Source organism: Simochromis diagramma, unplaced genomic scaffold, assembly GCF_900408965.1.
Source record: "Simochromis diagramma unplaced genomic scaffold, fSimDia1.1 OVJJ01000764.1, whole genome shotgun sequence".
In the NCBI taxonomy this organism is placed as follows: Eukaryota; Metazoa; Chordata; class Actinopteri; order Cichliformes; family Cichlidae; genus Simochromis; species Simochromis diagramma.
The window spans coordinates 1-24,844 of record NW_024387060.1 but is presented as its reverse complement, the minus strand read 5'-3'; the positions used below and the strand labels follow the sequence as shown (position 1 = coordinate 24,844).

Sequence of the window (24,844 nt, the reverse complement as noted above, 5' to 3'; positions counted from 1 at the left end):
ATATATATAGCAGGAAACCGGAGGATGGATGACCGAAAAACCCAAAACCAAAAAAATCTGCCCTCCTCCAGAGAAAATGACCTCAACTATTGTTTGTTTTTATTGTGTTGAAGCCGTTTCAACTTAAAAATATGGTGCTGAAAAAAGAAAAAAATTTTATAATGTCTGTAAGTAATTTTTTTAAATTCTTGTTTCTGTAATATATAATCTTTTTAAAAAGAGCTGCTTGACTCATGTTTTTCTTCCAAACTGCTGTCATGATTTTACTACATAAGGCCACAAGGTGTCGCTATTTGTCAAAGTACTTGTTGAATGCTTTATTTTATTATTTAGCAGTTTAAAGAGCTCCAGGAGCTTTCTTCGTTTTATTTCTGTGCATTTTTTTAATTAATTTATCTTCTGGATCAGCTTCATGTTTTGTTTTTTGACTTACTTTAATGTAATTTCCCCAAATCCTTAGTAGCATAATCTGCATTGGTGACAATATTAATTTATGTCTTGGTAATATAACAAAATATCCTTAACTTCAAATTGTTTATGTGCTCTCCATTAAATATTTATTATGGTCTACTTTAGTGATTGCTGTTTCTATTTGTTACTAGAAGGTGAAACAGCGACATCTTGTGGCCATTCTGAAATTATGCTCCCGTTTCCTCTCTTTATTTAGATCAGCATCAGTTCGGTTTCCTCACTAGTCACAGACTTTTAAAGAACTGGGATTAACTCGTTGACCTCGTTAGCTTAACTTTGTTCTCTGCAAGTAATTATTTCAAAATGCTTTCAGACATTTTATGTGTTTGTGAGTAAAAGACAGGATTGTTTGAGAGCTGCTAGCTTCACTTTTTATAAAGACAAAAACAGAAACCTCAGTTTCTCTTTGCTCGAGTGTTTTGCAGACAGATTTTGGCATCGTTATTGTTTTTCTCTCCTCCTCTCAGCGGCTGTATTTAAACTTCTAAAACCAAGACAAGCCCAGCTGTGTCACTCAGAGGGGGACGTAATGTGCTGCTACGTCGTCTTTGAGATTATGGGTCCTGTTTCCAAACTCACATGTTTAGCTGAGAAACAGCATCTGCTGAAGACGACTCAAAGTGAAAACTGCTGTGGTTTCAACAATAAAAGACAGAAAAACTGCAGCACAGACGGAGCAAAGATGCTTCCGATTATGAAACAAACAGCCCTGAAAGGCCTGCAGCACCTCGGCTCACAGCTCAGAGTTAAACACCTGCAACATCTGAGGACGCTCAGCCTTCAGGTTCAAACTGTGTGTGCTGACCTTTGACCTCCAACAATGTTTTTAAGCCGAGTTATTATGTAAACCTTCTCAGAGAAGACAGGAAGCCTGAGGAGGCTCTGGTGGTGATGATGGTGTGGAGACACTAAAAACTAAAACAAGCATCTGGTTCAAACCAGCTGTGCCCCAAAAACACACAAACATGTTAAAAGTTTTTTAAAGCTTCATTCAGATTCAACATCCTAGTTTATTAAGACAACATGTGACAGGTTCACATCAAAATTACAAAAACATTCACGCAATCAAAATCAGAGTCAAAAATAATAATTACGTAGAAACTAGTCTCACGGTCTTCAGTCGCGCGCTCGCCGGACGGCTGATTTAACCCATGAAAAGTCCGCCTGACAAAGAAAGACGAGTCCTGATGTGTTGGGATTCTCGTTAAACTGAAAACATTTGTCATGTGAAATGAAAAGTTTATAGAGAAACTGCACCTGTCACTTCGATGCTGGCTCCGGTGATGTACTGAGAGTCGTCCGAGGCGAGGAAGGCGCAGACATCAGCGACCTCTGGAGGACACAAAGAGCCCATCAGCTGATCTTTTAATGAATTAACTTTAGTTTGTTTTATGAGGCCATGCAACGTTCACCTTCATGCTACCAACGTCTCTGAGTTACAGCTGTCAGAGAGCACCGCTGGGCTGAAATTATGCATTTTTCAATATGCATTATTTCTTTCAGCATTTTTGAGCCCTCTAAACTTTTTTTTTCAGAATTGAAAAATACATTTGTTTGAAAAAGTTCAACTCGTCAATCATTGTTTCCCCGCTGTGAGTGTCACAGTGTCAACATCATCCTAATGAAGCAGTGTAACAGAAACAGGTGTTTGATCTGTTTCTCGTGATTCTCTGAGAAAAACGCAAAAAAGTGGATTTTGTCTGTATTTTGAACGGTTGTGTGTGTGACACAGTTTCAGTGTGACTCCTGTTTTCTAACACAGTCCTATTTTAACACTCGTTAAAGTGGCTGATGACTCTAAAATGCAGTAACACTGATGTTCTCATGTTCCATATATATGTTTGGACAAATCACACTCATCCAACAGCTTTGTGTTCATTTAAACGCAGCTGGTGTTGGTGTGAGCAGAACGACACATGTATGAATCTGATGTCCTGGATGAAGAATGACAGTGAAAAGCATCAGTGATGTGAAACTGACCCGCCGGCTCGCCATCCGTCCCAGAGGCACCAAGGACTCGATCTGAAACACAAAACATGGCTGCAGCTTCACACTGAGGAGCAGGAGTAAATAAATATGTTGGCAGCTTTGGTCTGTGTGTGTGTGTGTGTGTGTGTGTGTGTGTGTGTGTGTGTGTGTGTGTGTGTGTGTGTGTGTTGTACCTTGCTAATAACCTTCTCTGGCACTTTATCTGTCATTGGAGTCGTAATGAACCCCGGCAGCACGCAGTTACAGCGATCCCAAACCTGGAGGGGAGAGGGCGGAGACACAGGTGAGTTTCCGGTCAGCTCATGCGCGTCGCTGCATCACTTTGTTTTACCTGCTGAGCTCTTTGGCGGCGGTCCTTGTTAAACCCTCGACTCCAGCTTTAGAGGCAGCGTAGTTAGCCTGACCGACGTTTCCTACCTGCAAACAACAACCACAACACAGACATGAGATAAAGGCCCCACAGAGTGAGGAACATCTGCAGTGGTTTTTAAAGCTGCTTCTGGACGCAATATCTTTCATGCGTCTTTTACTTTGAAAACTTCAAGGCAACAAAAACTCAGACATCATCTGCAGGATCATGCACTGCACTTTTACCTGAAGCCAGCACAAACACAAGATCCAATTCTGAGTTGGAGCTTTTATTTACACAAATATATCAATTAAGCTGTAAAAATAAAATGTAAATACAATTAATTTCAAACAGATGCGAAGAAACTCAAAAAAAAGTCAAGCAGGAAAATAAACTGACGCTGAAACTGTCGTGACTCGATCGTCTGACAGGACACTGAATGCATCTCGACTAGAGTGGAGCTGCAGGACGAGTCACTGCTGAGACTTCAGTCTGCTGTCAGCTCAGCTTCATTCTCAGAGTAAAAAATCAGAGTTTCATTAATAACGTGCAGGTTTGGAACCAGAGACATAAACAGGAGAGTTTACACAGAACTGTAAACTCAAAGCCTGCCCACAGGTTTATGTTCAGGTGTTTTTTTACTTCTGTGTGTGTAAACAGAATAATGACCAATGAGATTTTTTTTCTGTCTTTAATTCTTTTTGTTATTTTATTTTCTCCCTTTAAATTAAACTAAAGAACAAAAATCTCCAACTCATTTTTTTATGTTTCTGTACAAAACTGTGACCCAAACCGCGCCTGCTCATATCTCACCTTTCCCACGATGCTGCCCACAGTAATGATGGATCCTTTGGGCGCTCCACAGGCCACCAGAGCCTGAGCGACCGCCTGAGTGATCAAGAATGAACCCTGGGAGAGAAAAATGAAAAATGAATCCTTTCACTCTGATCTAACACAAGATTCAAATATATTTTTACCTGTGAGCTCGAGTGGATTTAATCACTAACAGGAAACAAATAAACAGCCCGTCACTGTTCTGCTGTTCACATCATTTTAAACTGTGTTCAGTCGTCTCTCAGCCTGCAGTGTGAGATGGAGGAGAAGCTGCCAGGTGTCAGCGCCGCCTACCTTCAGGTTGATCTGGATGACTTTATCAAACTGCTCCTCCTCCATGTTGAGCAGGAAGTCGTCCTGAGTGATGCCGGCTGCGTTCACGCACACCGAGGGAGGCTGGAAGTACCGAGTCTGCAGGAGGAACGAGCTTACGTTAAAGAAGGAGGAGGAGGAAAAGACGAACGCGCAGCAGGAGCGTTGTTCTCACCTGCACGCTCGTTACCAGCTTCTTGATGCTCTCTTTAGACGACACGTCCACTACAGCCGCCGTGTGGACCTGCCCTCTGAGGTCGCTCTGCAGACCCCCCAGCGTCTCATTGGCCGACTCCTCGCTGATGTCAGCGACCACCACGGAGGCGCCCTCAGAGGCCAAACGCTGGCACACCGCCCGCCCGATCCCACTGCCTCCACCTGGGTGGGAAGAGAGGAGCGTGAAGTCAGAGCAGGAGCAGAGAGGAGGAAACAGCAGCGTCTGAGGCGTCAGGAGCTCAGGATGTTTCTGAAATGAAAACAAAAGTCCCCACAAAACATCTGGACTAGAGTTAGTCGTGAAAACACGACTGCAGGGCTCTCAGGTCCGCTCAAAGCTTCCTGCTCTGATTAAACATCCACGTTTAATAGTTTAGGAGCTGCCTGCCTGGAAATGAACGTTTCTGATGTTTGTGTTTCCTGTTTTAAAATGAAAGGTTGCGATTTACTACAAATGACTTAAACACGAGGAGCAAAGGACAGGAAACTAACCTGAGCTACAATAAAAACATTATCTCCACAAAAACACAATATGAACTCACATTTTCTCTACAGGTGAAATTTATTATGCATCAGATGTTGAGCTGGAGCCTAAATTTTAATCTCTTTATAACCTGCAAGCAGCCTAAACTCTGAATAATTAACTAGTGTGCATTAAAAATAATGTATTGTTATCTTTGGGAATATTTGCTAGAGAAACTGACCGGAAGAAGGAGTGGGCTATATGAACGATCCTTTCCTGTCGTCAGTTTATTCCACGGCAACAATAACCGAGCTGCACAGATGCGTCTAATTACATATGAATCAGCTGCTGAATACTTTGAACAGCTTCACATGATACAAAATAAATCTCCTTAGTCTGAACGTCAGTCTGAAACTTCACAGCTGCTCTGAACTCGCAGAGAAGTTTAACGAAGCGCGAGTTTCCTTCAGCTGCGGAGATAACGGAGAAAACCGCTCCCGGTTTAACGGAGCAAAAACATCCGAGACAAAAAGAAACGGTCGGGTTTATTTCTTTGTGAATGATCCGTAATAAAACATAAACTAACCGGTGACCAGCGTCAACCTTGAGATGAGCCTTGTGGCAGCCGCCATGACAGTTTGCTGTTGTTGTAGTTTCAGGTTTGTCCATCAGGCGGCGATAAAAAACGATGAAAAAAGGTAAACAGTGTTTAATGTAATGACCAAAATCCAACATCATCAGTAAAAGAATAAAAGCCAATACAGGCATTTTATTTTGAAATCGATACCGGTGTTGGGCCAAAAAGTGACCTTCTATCAAAAATGTTGTGTATGTTTTTTTATGTGTAACATCTTTACCTAAAATGTCAAATAGACTGTAGTCAACAGGATTTACACAAAACAAATAAATGCCCTGTTTTTAGGCAACTTTATGACTGTATGATTATTGTTTCTACATTATAATCAATCCAAACTTTTGGCCACTTAAATATCTTTACAGAACTGTTGTGTTATATTTGTTGTTATTTCACTCTTAACAAAGAAATTTCCTTCATAACATATGTTTCACAGATTATAGTCTAACATGTCATTTGCAGCTGTTTAAATACCGGCGATCATGAACACTGCAGCCACTGTGGAGCGCCACAGAAAGCGGAAACACGTCACCACCACAGTAGGCAGAAACACGTGACTTGCAAACCGCGCAAGTGGATCGTAAAGGTTGGAACAGAGTCATTCACCGTTAGTAGGAATCAACAAGTCCGCTTACACTGATCATGCGTTACAACATGGGAATATTTAAAACGGTCATTTTTAAACTTGTAATTTTTGCTCCATGCAGAGAAACACAGATATGTTTGTTTCCTGGCTCTGGTTTAAGTAAGACAGCTGGAGTCTTTAAACCACATTTTGCATTAAAATATGATTTATTGTTGGCATCAGAGATGGAAAGAAACGAAGTAGAAATACTTGGTTACTGTACTTTACTAGACTTTTGGGGTATCTGTCCTTTACTTTGCTACTTTTTTGTGCCTACTTTTACTTTACCTTACTTTATACTTTTGTACTTTACGTATGTTTTGGAGCCTGTACTTTTTACTTCCACTTGAGTAAAAACATGAGTCAATAGTTTTACTAGAGTATTTTTAAACAGAGGTATCTATACTTTTACTCGAGTAAAGAAAAATGTGTTCTTTTGACACCTATGTAGCGGTCACTTTCAAATGTATTTGTTTTTTGCTTCTTATTGAACAAATTCACTTCACTACTTTTCACTGTCTGTAACATCAATGTAACTTGTTCCATTTACTGCACATTGCACTTTATTCATGTCTTTTATTGCCCAGTTAGTTAGTTTAGTTAGCCTTTATTAGATTGTATGTCAATACATACATATGTCACAAATAAAAGTATCTTGTAAAGTATCTTTTTGTAAAGACTTTTCTCCCCAAATCTATTACATGCAAAGTGTAACGTGTTATTTCTGCTGAAACCTAAACTGTTTTTTTTACATGCAAAATGTTTTTATCTCATAATTTCAACTTAATCTGTTGTCTAGTATATTTTCTCTGCTCTGTCAATGTGGTCAAAACGCAATTTAATTTTCGCTATTAAAGTCGAAGTCACACGTTTCCGCCTACGGTGGAGCTCCTCACCTTACATCGGCTAAAGCCAGGTGCTCTTGTGGTTGCCACAATACCGGAAGTATTTACATGTGGCAGGATACCAGTGGTGTAAATACTTATTGTGGCCACTGGAGGGCAGTCAATCTCTGTTATCAGTCTGTTCAATTCAATTTTATTTATACAGCACCAAATCACAACAACAGTCACCTTAAGGCGCTTTATATTGTAACGTAGACCCAACAATCATATGACCCTATGAGCAAGCACTTTGGTGACAGTGGGAAGGAAAAACTCCCTTTTAACAGGAAGAAACCTCCGGCAGAACCAGGCTCAGGGAGGGGCGGAGCCATCTGCTACGACTGGTTGGAGTGAGAGAAGGAAGACAGGATAAAGACATGCTGTGGAAGAGAGACAGAGGTTAATAACAGGTATGATTCAATGCAGAGAGGTCTGTTAACACATAGTGAGTGAGAAAGATGACTGAAGAAGAAACACTCAACGCATCAGTCTACACCGCAGTGAGAACTCAGTAACGTTTATAGTTTAGCATATAGTTAATTTTCCTTATTTACTGGGTAGATTTATTTAAATATTCTCATCAAATATCTTATGATCAGTAAATCTGACACTGATGTGCTGCAGAAACCTTTAGAGGAACATTTATATATTTAGCCACACATGGCTTTGATTTACAATCGTCTCCGTCATAATTCTGTTGTCTGTTGTTACTCTTGCACTTTTAAGTGTCTGTAAAATCTCCAGTCCAGCTTTTCCCTGAGAAATGAAACAGAATTTTTCAGCAGCGTCAGCGATGTGCTGAAGTCCAGTTCACTGTGTCCTCTTTGCTCTATTTATTTTCCAAGAAGAGATCCTGTTGCCTGGTAACTTCTGACTGCTTCATCTGGTTTTCACTTTCATCTTTCAAGAAGCTTTCATGAAAAATGAGCCAAACTAGACTAAGAGCAAAAACGAATTCGGCTGGAACAGAAAAAACACCTTAATTTACATAAAATCCAATTAAAATATCACAAAAATATCTTTACATGTTTTTGTCCCGGCTGTCAGCATCATTACTGAATACATTTAAAGGCTGATATAAATATATCATTAATAAAATGTTAATAAAAGGTTCAGTTTAATATTATTAAGACTCCCAAGTTAAGAATAGATTTTAAATGTGACACCAAATCTTCTGTGTTATTCTGGACTTTTATCTGTTGTCAAAAAAACTCATGTTTGGAAGTTTCAGCTGGTCTGTGGGGTCACACAGTGCAGCAGGAGTGTTTTGGAGTATTAAATGGATTTTGTCTGCTTGTTCCCTTTTATTTATTATTAGTAATAATTATTAATAATCAATATAAACATGTCAGAGAATCTCAGGATTTTTAATATGCAGGAAAACTGCTTGCAGCAGGATGCAGGCTGCATATGTAGGATACATGAAGTCAGGCACTGTGAGAACGTCATTCAGAGGAACTCGATTTTAATGCTCAGTTCCAGTTGTGTGTTGTTCCCCTCTGTGATGAGAGCGTTTGTTTTAAAAAGTCCAGATTAGGGTTAAAAAGTTCTTTCAGCAAAAGAATAAACAAACTGCAGTTAATACTTTAATCTGCGCCTCTCTTTGATCACCAAACTGAAAACTTTGATGTATTTTTTATGTTGTGTTGTTTGAACTCAGGATGTCAATAAAACGTTGCCAAAGTCGGTGAAAAGACGTCTCAGTTTATTTATGTACAGATGTTCAGGTGAAGCGATGGAGTACACAGGCTTCAGGGTTCTGACAAACTTCAGACTGAAAAAAAGGAATCAAAGGGAAACAAAAACATGCTCAGAGGCTGTAGGTTGTCTACACCTCCACAATCCCGACCGGTAACCTGTCCACAAACGTTTGCTTTCAGTATGAAAAGTTTCTCCTTTTTAAAATTCCTCCTAAATAAATAATCCGCTGCAGAAGAACAGAAAACACACCTTACCCTAAAAATCACAAACTGGTTTAGTAGTACAAACAAAACGAAACAGTGCATCATCACAACAACACGAATCCGTCGTCGGCGTCTACTCGATCAAAACAAACTCGCCGTCTCTAACTGGCTGTAACTAAAGTTTAATCACACAAAGTAAAGTCAAATAAAACTGAAACTTTCAGCTGCCGTCGATCTCGAAGGCCGATTGTTTAAAGACAAACTTCTGGATTTAAAACCTCTCTGATCCGATGTTTTTGTGACTGAATTAAAGAAATCAGAGGAACAGATGTTATTGAGCACAGGACGAAACGCCCCCACAATTTATTAGCAGATTGGTCACATTAGAAAAAGCAACACGTTTACAGAGAAAAGGATGAGAAAACAGCTGACACAGAAACATTCATGCCCCTCCAACAGATGTGTGCAGATGTTCGTCAGCTCCTCTGTATCTCATGCGTTCTGAAGGTGCTTCTGTGTGCAGACCCACTTTTTCAACGCCTGCGTCAAAACTATGAAGAACGTCACGACGTCATTCGCACAGAAACACACACACAAACATTTCCCCTCTTTATCCACTCGGAAAAAAAAGAAAGAAACACAAACAAAAACGACTTCGCTCATGCCAGTTTCATTGTTCCCACAATGAGGGAATAAATTAGCTCCATAAAATGCTTCTTTATAAAAGAAATGTATTGAGTACTGTACACCTCGTCTATACAGCATAAAGACAGGGAGCACGGTGAGAAGGGAAAATTATCTCCAGAAATTAGACACATTCTGGCTCTAGCACCCTTATCCCTCCAACGCACGCCTCAATCTTCTTTATGTGCAGGAGATGGAGCGTCCCTCACTCCACCCGCCGAGGCCGGTTCTTCAGGGAGGAGAGCAGGAACCTCCTTCATGTCGGAGCTGAGTGCCGGGAACGCTCCATCTCTGCCGGGCTCGCCGGCCCTTCCTGCAGCTCCGTCAGCAGCTTTAAATAAGTTCAGTCCACTCGGGGGGAAAAGAGTCCAACGGGACATCTTTTCATATGAAGAGTCTGTCTCTCAGCCGGAGTCTGACTCACTTGTGTCTGAGGACGAGGACGAAGAGGATGATGAAGAAGAGTCAGAGGAGGAGCTACTGGCGCTGAGACGCGACGGCTGGGTGTGGGTGTCGGCTGCAGGCTTCTCGGCTGGAGGAAGAAAACAAAACAACATCAAGATGTGTTCAGAGGAAAACAAGAAAACAAGAAAACTACATTATGCTCCATGGCTGTAGTTTTTGCTCATTTTTCAACACCGGGACCAGTTTAGTCGGTGTTGATAAAGTTTCACATGGACGACTTACGTTTGGTCTTCGTCGGCTTCTTTCCAGAGTTGAGCTGGCCGCTGACGTCCATCAGCCTTCTCTCCAGCTCCATCTGCTTCTCCAGAGCGAGCTCTTCCCGCGACTTTCCAGCACTGTTCTTACTCGCTGCAGACAGAAGACGAGAACATCAATGAGCTGGAGAACTTTAACCAAAGATCAACTAACCCAGCTTATTAATTTTCTTCCCAATGTTTTATGAGGTTCACTAACTGTAAGGCTTTCGGGGTTTCTTCCTCAGACACGTCATGACGTATCGCTCCAGCTCCCGCAGCGTCGACGGCTTCAGCGTCTCAAAGTCTATCTCGATCTCCTCGGGGTTGGTGTCTCGGAGCGACGGCTCGCGGGACTGGATGATGTAAACGACGCGGCCGAGCTTTTCGCCGGGCAGCTTGTTGATGTCCAGGCTGAGCTGGCGCTTCTCGTCGTACGACATAGGCGCCGTCTCCTCCTCTTCGTCTGAGTCAAAATGGCTCACGAGGGGATCGTGGGCCACCTGCGGGATGACGTTGGCCTTTTTGGATCTGTTGGAGGAAAGCAGGGAGTGTTTAACAAAATAAAAATGTGCACAATGCAGTCAACTCATAAACTGTCCAGTAGGTGGCAGCACTCACTTGCTCTTGTTGTTTTTCTTGCTCGGTGCCTTCTTCATCGGCATCACGGGGCAGGGCACACTCTTGCTCTTAGATTTTGGAGTTTTGGTCATTTTCGGGGTCTTGGGCGGCCTGACAGGTGTCACATCCTCCTCTATCCTCCGGTGCTTCTCTTTCTCAACCTTTTTCTTCTTCTTTTTGTCCTTCTTGTCTTTCTTCTTCTTGGGTTTGGCGATGGGGCCCTGTGAGAGTGCGGTGAGCTGCTCATGAACAGCTTTTAGCTGAAAGATCAAAAAAATAAAAAGATAAAATGGCATCAGTGCTGCGAACAACCGGTGTGTGAACATGTGTTTACAGACATGCTGCGGTACACACCTGCTCCTGCAGCTCTGCCAGACGGTTCGCCCTCTCCTCCTCAGAGTCGGAGCTTGGGCTGCTGTCGCTTTCCTCACTCTCGCTGCTGAGCTCACTCTCAGAGGAGGATGAAGAGGATGAGGAAGACGAGGAAGAGCTCGGTGGTGCTGGAGGCTCATCTGGCATTTTAGCAATACAGAACTCAAAAACATCCTGGAGAGAGAAAATGGTTTGGTTTAAAAAAAAAATGCAACTGAAAATGAGAAGTAGAAGTTTCAAATTGCAAGAATTTAAAAGTTCCAATTAATTTTTTTAATCATTGAAATAAAGAAAATCACCTGGAGTTTTCTGGCCATGGCCACCACATCGTGGTCAGGAGGGTTGTACTTGTAGCAGTTTGAAAACATCAGTCTAACATCAGCGGAGAACTGGTGCGCCTCACGGTACTCTCTGCCGTCCATCTTTCGCTAAAACAACAAAAGAAAAGATTTTAGATAAACAGTCTCTGAACTTCGGTTTCAGAAGTGATAAATTCAGTCTGTGGAATGAATGCGTACCTTGATGGTGCTGAGGTCCATGGGCTGTTTAATGATGTCGTGGTAGTCGTGAAGACCGAGCGACGAGGCATCGACAGGCTTGTAAAACGGCCAGGCGTACGCGGCGTGCTTCTTCGACAGCAGCTCCTTCAGGACGCCGCTGCAGTAACGCATCTGAGGGCTCAGCTTGCTGCGGCGCACCGGCGGCGGCAGGATAGAATCTGGTAAGTCCTTCTTAGGAGGTTTGATGGGTCGTCCGCTCACTCCCCTCCTGTTCCCTCCTGCTCCTTTGGTGCCTACAACCACTGCTGGTCGGCCCATATTCATGTTGATATTCATTCCCATCCCCATCCCCATGCCGCTGTTGTGGTCCACCCTCAGAGAGGTCAGGGTTAGCGGTGAGTTGTGCCCCAGCCCCATGCCACTAACGCCCATCGTGCTCATTATAGGCATGGGTACAGTGGTCGGAGTGGTTGTGTCCGCTTTCCGCTTCACACCTTTTTTCTGTAGATGAGAAAAGAAGAACAGAGGAAGTCAGAGGAATCCCGTTTCATGACTAGTCTCCATGAATTTTAGAACACATTCCAAAAATATAAATACAAGAAGTCAAGCGTTACAGTTACCTTAGCCGTGGGCTGGGTGGGCAGGAGACCTGTGATGGTGGGCATGGTCTGCTCAGTCTGAAAGGTGTGGGGCATGCTCTTGGACAAAATGGTTTGTGGTGGGGTGGAGAGGATTGAGTCGGGCGTTTCTGGAGTGGGAGGCGAGTATGCTGACTGAGAGACAGCTGGGACTTGATGAGCTGTTGTCACGCCTCCAGAGACTGAAAGAGTGAAAGAGGAGAATCAGGCTGTGAAGTGACTGATCTTGTCCTGAGTGTACTACAGCTGCTGGCCTGGCACATCTGCTCACCTGCATTGTTTTTCCCTTTTTTTGCCATTTTTTGCAGACTTGCTGCGTGGAGGTGGGGGAGGCAGCTCCAACTCTTCCTGAGGCATCTGAGCCACCTTCTGCAGGAACGCCTTTTCCAGAGACTGAGCCATCAGCACGATGTCATCTGTCGGCTGCAGTGAAGGAAATTCACACAAAATGGTTTTAAAACAATGATATTAACACACTTTATACATAATACATTCATTAACTATAGTTAATAACTATAGGCAACATCTAAAGACATAATTATATATAGATACATAATATACAAGGGTAGTATTGCTCTAAATATTTTATACTATATATTTTTACAATTTTTGGTTATATTGACCAGGGCAGATTTACCTTGTTATAGATGTAGCAGTTGGTAAACATGGTGTTGAAGTCCTGCATGCACTCACTGGCACTGCGGTAGTAGTTATTTTCTAATCTCTTCTTAATTGTGCCCATGTCCATTGGATTTTTTATGATCTTGTGATAGTCCTGGAGGAAGAGAGGCATTTTCAGGGTGGAAACATTCAAACTTCACTCTTTAAACAGGAACTGAAACCTGAAACTATACACTCACCGGCAGGTTGAGCTTGACAGCATCCACGGGTTCGTGAAAAGGCCAGGCAAAGTGGTGCCTCCACAAAGATTTGAGCAGGACTTTCTGCAGGAACTGCAGTTGGTTGGTCATCCTCCCCTGGCGGTTGGGGTCCTTCACCGGGGGCTGCGGGGGCCCGGAAGGGGTCATCTGGCTGTGGGGGGGCATTCCAGGACTCTCAAAGCCCTCGTAGAGCAGTGAAGGTTTTCGGATGCGTTTTCCAGCTGTGCCACAGTTCTGATCCATCATTATTCCCAACATACTGGCATCAGGCCCAACATGGGAGCTGCAGAGAGCACAGTTACAAAGGAACTGAGTATTTTGGTTTGAGCTGTGATGATGAAATTCTATTAAGGTTTTCTTCTCATTATAGAAAGGTTACAATGAATATTCTGTGCTGTACATCCTGGGATTACCATGTAAGCTAATCAACTTTCATAATAAATAAGCGTTCCCTTGTTGACGTATGCTTCCTGTTATCATGTCAAATTTGATACAAAGTCAAAAAGGATACTACACGTTTGTTAGCAAGCACCCATCTGCCTGACCCTGAGCGCTCACACTGGGTGAACTGGTACAAGCACTTCCTCTTCTACACGTCTCACTCAGACTTAAACCCAACACCCGTTTCCATGCTTAAAAAAAAAAACAACTTAGATTGTGGGAGGAGTTTAAGCTGCCATGTTACTGTAATGACTGGAATAGTGTAGAAAATTTACACACAAATTCTAATTCCTAACCTTGTCTACCACAAGCCACCCATTAGTCATTAACACAGAATTGTGATTATATATAAACAGAGCTTAGGGTACACATTAACTTGTCACAGTATTAACACTAAGCCACTCCTACTTCTTGTTGTTCTGTGTTTGACAGGTGCGAGACACCGACTGTCTAAACTCGTTCTCTGCAACCATGACTGTACCTATGAGCGCCTGGTGACTTCAAAGTTATGTTTAGATGACAGGAGAAAACAGTTCTATACAAAAGTCACATTACCAATACGTAACACGACACTTTGCACCAGCGAAGGAAGACATCTCTGTTGAACTCTGGTGTTGACCTGACTTACCATTGTGCCTCCATGTGTACCTTTAATAACACTAAGGTGTAAAGAAAGCATATCCTTATACACTCTAGAGCCAAACAGCATAGTTACGGGTACTGGATATAAAGTAACAGTAGTTGTATTTTATGTCATTAACTGTGCAGTATTTTCAGAGTCTGGTTACTTGGATGGGGACTGTTGGTGGCATTAGCATCAAATCTACAGTGACACTAATGCTAGTATTTTTAATTTAAAAAGAAAAATGTAAAAACCAGCAATTCTGTTTATTCAGTTGTCCCCTCTTTCAGTGCTGCAAGGTATTGACTCACCATGATCCACCTTCACTGGCCCACCATCTGAACCACAAGACTTACAAGACTAACCAAGGCCAGAGGGGGTATTTAAGGTCACCCGCCTGAAAACTGGTCTCTACCAAAAGCCTGAAACAGCTGGTGTTGTATTATTGGATGCTGCACCATTACCATTAAGTCAAAACAGAAAATTGTTGTTTTTTTTTAAGTTCCACATTTAAGCAAACAGTGCAAGTAATATAACCCATGGGGTTAGTAGCTTAAGTCTCCTATGCATAGCCTAAGGGTATGTTTGCACTGATCCACCCTACACACAAAATGTAAGAAGAATTAGCAACATGATACAACAAAAGGAGTGCAAAGCTATTGTAAAGCAGTCATTTTAAATGATACAACTGTTGGAAACACATTTGACAGTTAGTGTACTTTATTATTAAAAAGGGAAATAATCATGTACAAAATATTAACAGCACTACACAAAAAAAACATGTTGGCCCAAAAAATATTTAACAAATTAGGAGACAAAAAATAGATTCTCCATTAAAGTATTAAAAATTTATCATATTTAGAGACAGTTTTTTGGCATTATCGGATTAGTTCAAAATGATAGCAGCTGCTAACTACTGGGCTAGTGTGCGCTGTAACCAGGCAACCAAGGGAAACACCCAACATATATACTAATAACCCTACATTAAAAATAACATTTACCAGAGACATTGACAGGCTATCTGTATGTGTGACAATACTACTTTAATAATACATAAATAACTGGTAGTGGTGCTACTGATAACGGAGCGTTAGCCGTTATGCTACAATGGAGTCGTTACACCGGCGATCACAACAACCCCATGACCGCCACATGGCTACAACAACAAACCGGCGAAACACGCAGTGACTCTGCCGTGGCTGTGCGCCCGACTCCCCTACGTATGTACTTGCACAACGATCAAGCTTAACTATGGTTTTGTGCTACACAAATGCCACATTTATACATTAGATAAAGCCTTCTTAAAAGATGCCAGGTCAGCATTGTCAATTGTCACTGTCAATAAACGCAGACATACAGCACCAAACGTGATACTTACGCGTCTCATGAGCAACCCTTTGGGCTCAGGCTAGAGCTAGTAATGCTAACTGCTAGACAGTGTGAGAGAGCGGCCAACGGCAGCCGAAAATGGCGCCGGCACAGCGCTCAACAGTCGCAGTTTGTTATGTTAAAAAGCCCAAAACAACCTTACTTCTTCCACATGAAAGTCACTTCTAATGCCTGTAACGACGCGATAAAGTCCTTCCTGTAGCATACTCAGCGTCCACCTCTCTCCAACTGGCATTACAGCAAACAGGGTGCCCGTTCCGTTATATTTAAAATAAATAACCATAAATGTTCACAATATTCCGACTGATGGAAAGCTGAGAGTCAGTTATACCGGTAGATACCTGTCAATGGGCGGGTTAACAGCCATTTCCATCGGGATGGATCCGGATTCTGTTTTTAGCTACACTCAAACCAGGATCCGTCTCCAGTCGTCAGATCTCTCCGTTCCCCGCCACGGAGCTCTCTTTCAAATCTGCTTCGCTGAAATGGCGACTATGCGACTACACCCGGCTTTTTATAGACCCGTCGCAAAACCCATTGGACACACCACCCCAAAACGTCCCCGCCCCTTGGATTTCTACTGGCTGTTCACGACGTCAGTTAAAATGACCACACCCCTGGATACTGAAACTCTCCAACCTGCAATTCAGGTCAGCCCTATTCGCAAGATTTTCCTGTCCGTCAAATAAGTGCACAACACTATTGGTCCACCCTTCTACAGCCTTTAAGATATACTGTATGCAACTGGCTCCGCCATATTATCCCCCACAGACAGCGAGGGCAAGGAAGCCAGCCTGCTCCATATCATATTACATTACGTCAACGTGTTGAGAGCGACGAAGGGTATTGGTCAAAGCTGCTGTAACGCGGGCTTTCAGGGTAAATACCATGAAGCCTATTGGTTGTTGCATCCAGTCACGCGCACCCTCGAAGAGCCAAGGGCTTCTTCCCACGAGCGTTGTACTAAACAGTACATCCGCATTTTTATCTAAGGGAAACGAAGCACAGCCGCCATCTTTAAGCACGTTGAGAGACAGTAATATGATCAAATAACCCTCAACTCAAAACACACAATGTCAAGAAAAACCTGTAAAACGCCGTATATTCGATTTACACGCGCAAACGGTGTAAGATCCCCAACACTTGGTGAAGAAAGCGCCACAATTTTAACAGTCAGACCAGCCAAGCCTGTAAAACGAGGCCTCCACGACCCGCAGTTACACGCTGTGAAAGGGCGCAGATCAGGCCTTACACATAATTTAACTAAACGATGTTTGTGCTGAAGCAATCATTTACATCTTTCATCAGCAATAAAAACCTAACACGAACACCTATAAGAAGGTCACAGAAACCAACGCCTGAATGACACAGCAGTTTTCATAACAACCTCATCCAAAGCCTGATTAAATCAAGCTCCAACCGAAATATTTACAACTACGTTAACTAATACAGTCCAAGGGAATAATTAAATAAAGATTGGACTATTGTTTTAAAGATTAAACCATCAAAACCAACACCTTTGTGGTTCAACCAAACAATAAAAGACCAAATAACATCAAGATAATTGTACAAAAATCGTACTTAATAAACCTATATTAAGCGGCTTCTTTTTTTAAAAAAAACGACTTAAACTCATTGAAACGACGACACACAAAAGGTTACCTAACCACTGCGCCCATCCCCCACACCAAGGTTACAAATTCCCTGCAATGTCACTGAAATACACGATACAGCACTGGCACATATTAATACAGCTTCAAATATTTCTAACGTTTTCATAACATTGTGCTGTAAAAACAAACATTAAACTAAACATTTTTAAAATATAATATAAAAAATATAAAATGAATGTTGAGTATAAGTCAATAAATTCTGGAATGTAAAGTAAGTAAGAATTCCAATGATAAATCCCAAAATAATGCGAAACCTTTCTTCAAATTATCTTCTTGTCTTCCACCTCGATACTTTTTAACCAACACATTTCCCTCAAACATGTCCGCCTTCTTCCCCCATTCCCTGCGCAGGGTGGGGGGAGGGGAGTCATGTGACGACTCGTGCCCGTTCATCAATCTGGACACGTGGCATTCTGCAAACACCGCGATAAAATGTGTTCAACGCGAGCCCGAGCTCATAAAAACACCGTGTCCATATCCAGAGGACGCGCAGATTATTCGCCACAATTAGGCGATAAAGTTGTCGAAATATCCGAACAAAGGACATACTTTCCGTCGGATTTGGCTCGTTCTGATTGGCCAGGCGTGACCACGTGACTAAAAACGATTGCAGTTTTACTGATTGCGCTGTTTGCCGAACTCTTGCACCTGTAATCCGTTTATGATCGCCATAATAATCCACATCTCATTTGTCGGAGTTTTGTCAAAGAAAAATACTGACATCTGTTTTTTTCTTCTGATCGTGATTGCTGTCGATCTGCGTCTGCGTTGCACCATGAAACAATGCGCATGCGCTTATCCCACGTAGACGCCTTGCCAACAATGCCCCCAGTGTGAAAGAGCGACGCTGATCCAGGAGCAGTTTTACCCATAAAGTACGTTCTTGTGTTCTGCACTGAGTGTTCCCTGGAAGGAGGTGGGATTCAGCTGGAAGTGATGAGTGTTATTTTACAGATTAAAGCAGGAAAAGGGGATAAACTGGGGATTTTATATAAATAGTTTTTAACAACAATTTAACTTGTTCTGACATTAAACTACAATCTATTCCTTCCCCTACCCTGTCCTATCTAGTATGTATGTCTCTTTAGACGCATATCCATCATCTCCGGTTTGTCTCTATTTTTTAATGTAATTTTGAAAAATGTTTTTGGTATTTCTCTAGTCTTGTTATTTTTCGGGTATTATGTGCCTGTGGAGTGTTATGTACACCTTAGTATTCGTATTTCAAATAAGACTTGAAAATGGACAATAAGCTTCACTGAAGTAGTCCCTGATGAGTCGAGACTTTTGCATCACGTTAAAGTGGAGTTATCATTTCACTGCTGGATTCCAATGAGATTATCAGACACCAAAATAATGAAAGCAACATCTTTTGATCCCAGATTTCAGTTAGCAGGTAATTCATTTAGACAGCAGTTATTCAAAACCATGTTCCCCCAGGCACACTCAGGGAACAGCCGGTGATCTGTTGGATGTTAGATAAAAACTCAATCTGCACAATAAGGGTGTGATTATTGTGCAACCGGCCTGAAAATGTTGCACAGTGGATGGAAACTGAACTGCACATCCTGTGTGTGATCATATCTTTGTATCGACTGACTGTTTATTGTTAAACAAATATTTTTACTGGTGAGCTTATAGAGGCAATATTGATAACGACAACAAAGATGCACATTTCATAAATTTGTTTACATAATTCTTCTTTATCAGTCTTGTAACTTTTGTAAATCACATTTTAAATGTAAACACTTGCATTCACCAGTGGCAAGCTGAATTTGATAGGTGGTGTATATGTACTGCAGTATTTGTTGATAAGTATCTCATAGAATATACAGATACTCTATTTATAGTACAGTTACTGACTTTGTCTTTCTTGGTTCTCACTATAAAGAATATAATTTTGACTGAGACACATGTTGTTGTTGATGTCATAAGTTTAATAGTCAGTGGAGCTTTTTGATCCTCTGTCCACTGCTAAACATTTATACATATTTGCAACTTTATCTTAAAAAGTTTTACTTTTAATTTTAAACATCTGAAGTGAAACTTTTACCTGTTAAAATCTAATTTGTATCTGAAATAAAAATTATAAAAGAAAACCATTTGAACCGCAGGATTTTATTCAAGAATGAAAAAGTGAAACTGGATTTAGTGAAAGTGAAAGCCTCATGAACGACTCGTGAGTCATTTTTGTTCATGGACAAATAACATGGATGTGTAAGTATAACCACTGTGGATGTGGAAATAATGTCCCTGTGGATATCTGAAATGGGTTTTTTTTAACTAAAAAGAACTGAATTACCAAATAATCAACAATCCACAGGCCTGTACACTTAAACTAGGTGTACTTCTAGATATCATAGCATTAGATTTAAGTAGAGTGTACGTTTAAAGTTGGAGATATCTTGAAATAATCTCCCAAATGTAAAGCATTAGACTATTGCTCAGGCTCATATAATGATAACCTGAAGAAATACTGTGAAGTATATCCAGAATTACATAACATATGGAATCAGCGATGGTAAAGAGTAGGTCAGTTACATTAATGCCTTTATGTTTGTTCTTGCAGGGGAAGAAGGATCAGCCTTCAAGAAACAGTAATGTAGGCAGAGGAAGAGGAGGAGGATTGCGTCAGAATCAGCCTCCTCTGACTCATCAGCCTGCTCTCTCCCTGACAAACACACACTCCCCCCTCTGTCTCTCGCGCTTCTGTATCCATGTTTGACTGCGTAATCTTGTCAAATGAGAGCAATCAGTCCAGGAAACAGTGCCAGGGAAGCTTTTTCCTTCCTTACAAAAGACAGACTCAGGGATCTTAGATGTTGTAACTTGATTGCACTACAAATAAACGCTTTCTGAGTGCCTGGGTTTTTTCCTCGTGTGTGCGTAACCTTGTATTTGCAGCTCTCTGCTTCAGTCCATTCACTCATTATGGCTGACGGCCTTCCCTAGCAACAACAGTTCCTTTTACTGCTGATGTGAGGAGCAGTGTTCGGATACAGAAGCTTACTGTGCAGTTCAGGTTCCTGTTCAGCAGCATTTCTGTGCTGATATTGCTTAGACATCCTTCTCCCTGCAAACGCTCATGTCACCCACATGCTAACTCATGCTTACTATGTCAACAGCCGGGCTCACATGTGTAGAATCACATGACTTGCTGATTTTCCATTCGCTGCTTTTTTATTTGCATCCCAATGTGCCACTGTTTGCTTTGCAAAGCTGAACACATTTGCACTGTTTCCATTGGGCTGATTGTGTTATTGATGCACATATTATTCATTTTTCACTTTGCTAACATGCACTCACAGAAAACTGTCATGGTGCTGGTCGTGACCCAGCGTTTTGTGCTTATGGTTATTTTCTTCTGTTCTAGTTATTCTGATTTTGGTGTTCTGTGTCCTCCCCTTGTGCCCTGTTCGTGTTCTGGATTTCCTGTTTTATTTTGAAGGTCTGTGTCTGTTGTCATTGTGTTCAGCTTGTATCCTCCAGTCGTCTTTGTGGATCAGCTGTTCTTCCCTCCTGTGTGTGATTACCTGATTTCCTTGTGTGTGAGTGGGTGTCGGTCTGTGCTTGTTTGTGTTCCATGGCGTTTCGGTCCTCTTGCTGCACCACACCCTGTTTCTTATGTTCTCAGGTTTGTTATTTAGTTTTCCCAGTTTAGGTTTCTTTAGTCATTTCTCACTGTCAGCTCCGTCACCCTATTACTTGTAAATAAACGCACTTGCATTATCAGTCAACTGCCTGCATTTTGGGTCCTTTTCCCTCCAACACCACACGGCTCGCCTCGACAGCCGTGACAGAAACAGAACCTGGGGTTCAGCAGAAGTCTGTTTCTGTCCCTACAGGTACCGTCTACACAAATGTGGGCTTAATGCACCTCAAGACAACAATGCGCCTTTTCAAGGACCACAAAGGTGTTTGTAGGTTTCCATATTAGCACCATTTTAAGGTGTGGAGATATTGAGGTAAAAGATACATCAATATACAGCATATTATATTTTGCAGTTTTTAGGTTTTCACAGTTTTCTATGTTTTTAAGTTACAGGACAAACTTTAAATGCATTCTGTCAGTCTTGTATGTCACTGTTGGGTTAGTAAAGACTGGATGGATGCAGGCTGTTTGCCTTTGTTCTTCTTGTTCCTGCTGGGTTTTTTTTCCAGGTGCTCCAGATAAGCTTCATATAACACATTTTAGGTTAACTGGTCTTATAAACTGTTTTCTAAGACTAGAAAAGTGTTGTAAATGCTTCACTTTCAGTGTGAGTGTATAATTGAATGAAAATATCTGAAATGAATGGGTAGGCCTACTCGTGCATGCAGCTGTGAAGATTTTTGCACTGCTGTATAGGTACAAAATCCCCACCAGAGGTTCAAAACAGTCTCATTGTTAGAAGATACGAATCAGGAAGATACAAACGAGCGCAATCCTGTCGAGGCAGCAACAGGAGGATGTTAGGATGATGATCACAGCCCTAAAGGTGTAATATGAATATTGATTCTTCTCTCTCACACATACTCACACACACACGCGCACACTTGTTGAGTGTCATTTGCATTTTCATTTAGAGCAGCTTTTACACTTTCTCTAACATCCCTTTCACTTTTGCTGTCACAGATACAGAAAATCCTCTAAGCTTCTTATTGTATCACATTCAAAATTCAAATTTTATTTGTCACGTACACAGTCATACACAGTACGATATGTAGTGTGAAATGCTTGGACAACTGCTCGTGACCTAAAGAAAACAAAAAAGGAAAAGGCTATGAATAAGATAGGAAATAAATATGAAAAATTAAAATTCACGTTGAGATTTACTCATTGATACTTTCAGCAGTTTAAAGAGCAGAGATCCTGAAACTGAAAGACTCACAGGCTGGACTCCTGCAAGAAGTAACGACTAGGAAGACAACAGTAGCTTAATTATGCATTCATGCAAAGGGAGTTGAGTGAAACTGAGTAGGACACTTCACAAAAAAACAAAAGGGTAGTCGTGACTAGAGAGGTGAGACATTTCCAAATGAATAGAGATGGTCTCTCTCTTGAGGAAGGTTTCCTGGGGGGAGATAAAGACGGGAGTCTGTGAAATGAAAGTGCTCTGATCAATGTGTTTAGAACAGTTTTCACTGCACTCTGCTCACTGTTCAGCTCATAAACCAGCTACACGAAAGCAAAATCAACAAAGATAATCACGAACAAGAGATGAGATTATCATGCTTAATCCTACATGAGTAATCTGTTTTGGAGCATATGCCTCCGAGGCTGCTAGTTTTGTTTGAAGGGTGAAGCTGTGAACTGCTGCTGGACACTCTTTAAGGCTGCAGCAGAAAGTTACAATATACAAAGTACAGAGAAAGAAGAAAGTGAAAGACAACATAGAGACAGAACTGTTTCAGTGTGTTTAACAGCCAGAAAAACGGTTGTCCTCGGGTGTGAAGGCAGGCTTATCATCCCTTTGTGCCTCCTCTCCCCGACTGTTTACCTCTCACAGGAATATGCAAAACAGTGCAATTGTTAAACCTTTGAAACTCTCCAACGGCGGTTTGGTAGAAAGTTTAACTGGCTGGTTTATTCAGTACTGCAGGAAAGAACAGAGTAAGGCTGAGCGATAATGAAGACGGGCTGACTGCTGTTTACACATATTTATGTTTATGTTATGAATGTTTGTACAGCATTAATCTTTAATGACTTTAGTAACAGAAACAGGGTCGTGCTATAAGCTCATATCTGTGTGTATACACCCCCACTAATATTTGATTAAACGTCCCTTAGCAAGTTGCACCTTGATCAGAAGGTTTTAGTAGCCAACAAGCTTCTGAAATCATTCTGACCCGATATTTAACCATATGGCCAGAAATGATTAAGTCCATTTAAATTAGTTGGTTTGCTGACTGGGACCCGGCATTAAACATAGGCCACACATTTCCATCATGGCTGAGGTTGGACCTTTGAGAAAGAAGCTTCATGTTAGCCTGCTCTATTATTTCCAAAACCAGTTTTGATGGGTTTATATTTCTATTTTTGACCTTGTTTGGATTTAAAAAAAATCCAAAATAAACTCAAACTTGTGCATCCAGTTGTTTTTAAACCTTTAGAGATGTACACAGAGACACTGTCCTCTCCCCTTTCCTCTTCTCTACACCAGCTACTGCACAGTCCTGCCATCTTCATATGTTTTCTGATAACTCTTTGGTGGTTGGATTCATCAGTGAGGGTGATGAGATGGAAACCTGGTTCAATCCAGGGGGTCGATGTGGACATTGTGGAGAATACCTCAGAGTACATAGATAATAAGCACCACTGCACTCTACAAGAAGGGCCAGAGTCACCTCTGTTTTCTGAGGTCTTTCAGGATTTTTTAGGAGTCTCTTGTGACCAGTGGCATCATCTATGCTGTTCCATGCTGGGGTAGCAGGCTGAGGGTCGCAGATATCAGCAGACTCAATAAACCCATCTGCAAGGCCAGTAATGTTGTGGGAATGAAGCTGGACTCCCTTAAGGTGGTGTCAGAGAGATGGATGTTGTCCAAAATGAGGACAATGCTGGACAACATCCTCTGATCCTCTGATTCTGATGTAGTTCAAACAGTTCAAAGAAGTTGTTAAAAGGCTAAATTACTGACTTTACGCCCACAATGGGTGAATGTAAACTTCTGACCACGGTCGTAAATGAAAATGATGGAGATTCAGTTTTAGGGAGAGCTTTCAGGCTTGAGACACTTGAGTTGTGTTTTTGTTTACTTTAAAGCAACAGTGCACATTAATCTGCACAAGCCCTTAAGTTCATACATATATCAGCTTTAATCATCCAAGCTAATGTTCATCTGCAGATTGATGGCATTTACAGACAATAAAGAAAGATATTGTCTGTAAATGAGATATAGATTCATCTAAACATGTTTAAGAAACGAAGCACAGGAATGGTGAAACAAAAATATTAGCACTATAACGTTACATGTCAAACATTAAAAAGCACTGAAAAACTGGCACACAACACACAATGTCTAAAACACAGAAAATGATTAAAACAGAGACTTACAGCTATGACATGTCTGATTAACCACTGCTTTACAGACTGGAAAAGGAACGCTACGGTAGCCATCAACAAGCTCTCCTCTGGTGTGGATATATTTTTATTTTGTGCCTTGAAGTCATTAAGAGGAGGGGAAATATCTGCAAGTCTAATCATGTTTCCAAGTTTAAAAAACAACATCTTTATTTAGAATTTTACACAGATATTAATTTGACCTTTTATCTGTTTTTGAACTTAAGCGTTCAGTGTATAAATTGCTGTGTGGTCGAGTCTGTCTGTGTCCAACCTGTAAAACAGGAGCTCGTATAACAGATCTGATCTACATCTTTGACAGCTCAGTATCTAAATCCTAAATTTGCCCCAAACTTTTCTGAATTGTGTTTTAAAACTAAGTTATGAATGTTTTTATGTCAGTACATTTATATTTATTAACAACTGTCTTCTCCCCGCTGTAGTTCCATCTGGATATGACTCTCTATTTGCAGGCCTTACAAGCAGATCTTGTTTGGCCAGCTGCAGTCTGTAGAATATCAAATAACTACATTTACTGAACCCTTTTTACCTTGCTTTTAATCTGGCATTCAGTTATGTATGTTGCTCATATTCTGAGGTAT

The 24,844-nt window shown here is 41.4% G+C and overlaps 2 protein-coding genes across 2 annotated transcripts; both read right to left on the bottom strand.

Annotated features, from left to right (window-relative positions):
- Positions 1-1,615: 1,615 nt before the first annotated feature.
- Positions 1,616-5,296, bottom strand: LOC120742067 (estradiol 17-beta-dehydrogenase 8-like). Its single transcript, XM_040045195.1, has 9 exons — positions 5,221-5,296; positions 4,131-4,333; positions 3,938-4,054; positions 3,623-3,718; positions 2,790-2,877; positions 2,634-2,716; positions 2,452-2,493; positions 1,729-1,828; positions 1,616-1,635 (listed from the first exon to the last, which is right to left on the bottom strand). Exons 1-9 carry the CDS (start codon positions 5,264-5,266, stop codon positions 1,616-1,618), a joined length of 795 nt encoding a protein of 264 aa, XP_039901129.1. The 5' UTR covers positions 5,267-5,296.
- A 3,165-nt stretch (positions 5,297-8,461) lies between these two features.
- Positions 8,462-16,922, bottom strand: LOC120742066 (bromodomain-containing protein 2-like). The gene is made up of 12 exons (XM_040045194.1): positions 15,869-16,922; positions 13,055-13,358; positions 12,832-12,969; positions 12,470-12,617; positions 12,177-12,376; positions 11,575-12,057; positions 11,356-11,484; positions 11,039-11,230; positions 10,685-10,944; positions 10,284-10,594; positions 10,053-10,178; positions 8,462-9,897 (listed from the first exon to the last, which is right to left on the bottom strand). Exons 1-12 carry the CDS (start codon positions 15,898-15,900, stop codon positions 9,770-9,772), a joined length of 2,451 nt encoding a protein of 816 aa, XP_039901128.1. The 5' UTR covers positions 15,901-16,922; the 3' UTR covers positions 8,462-9,769.
- Positions 16,923-24,844: the final 7,922 nt, after the last annotated feature.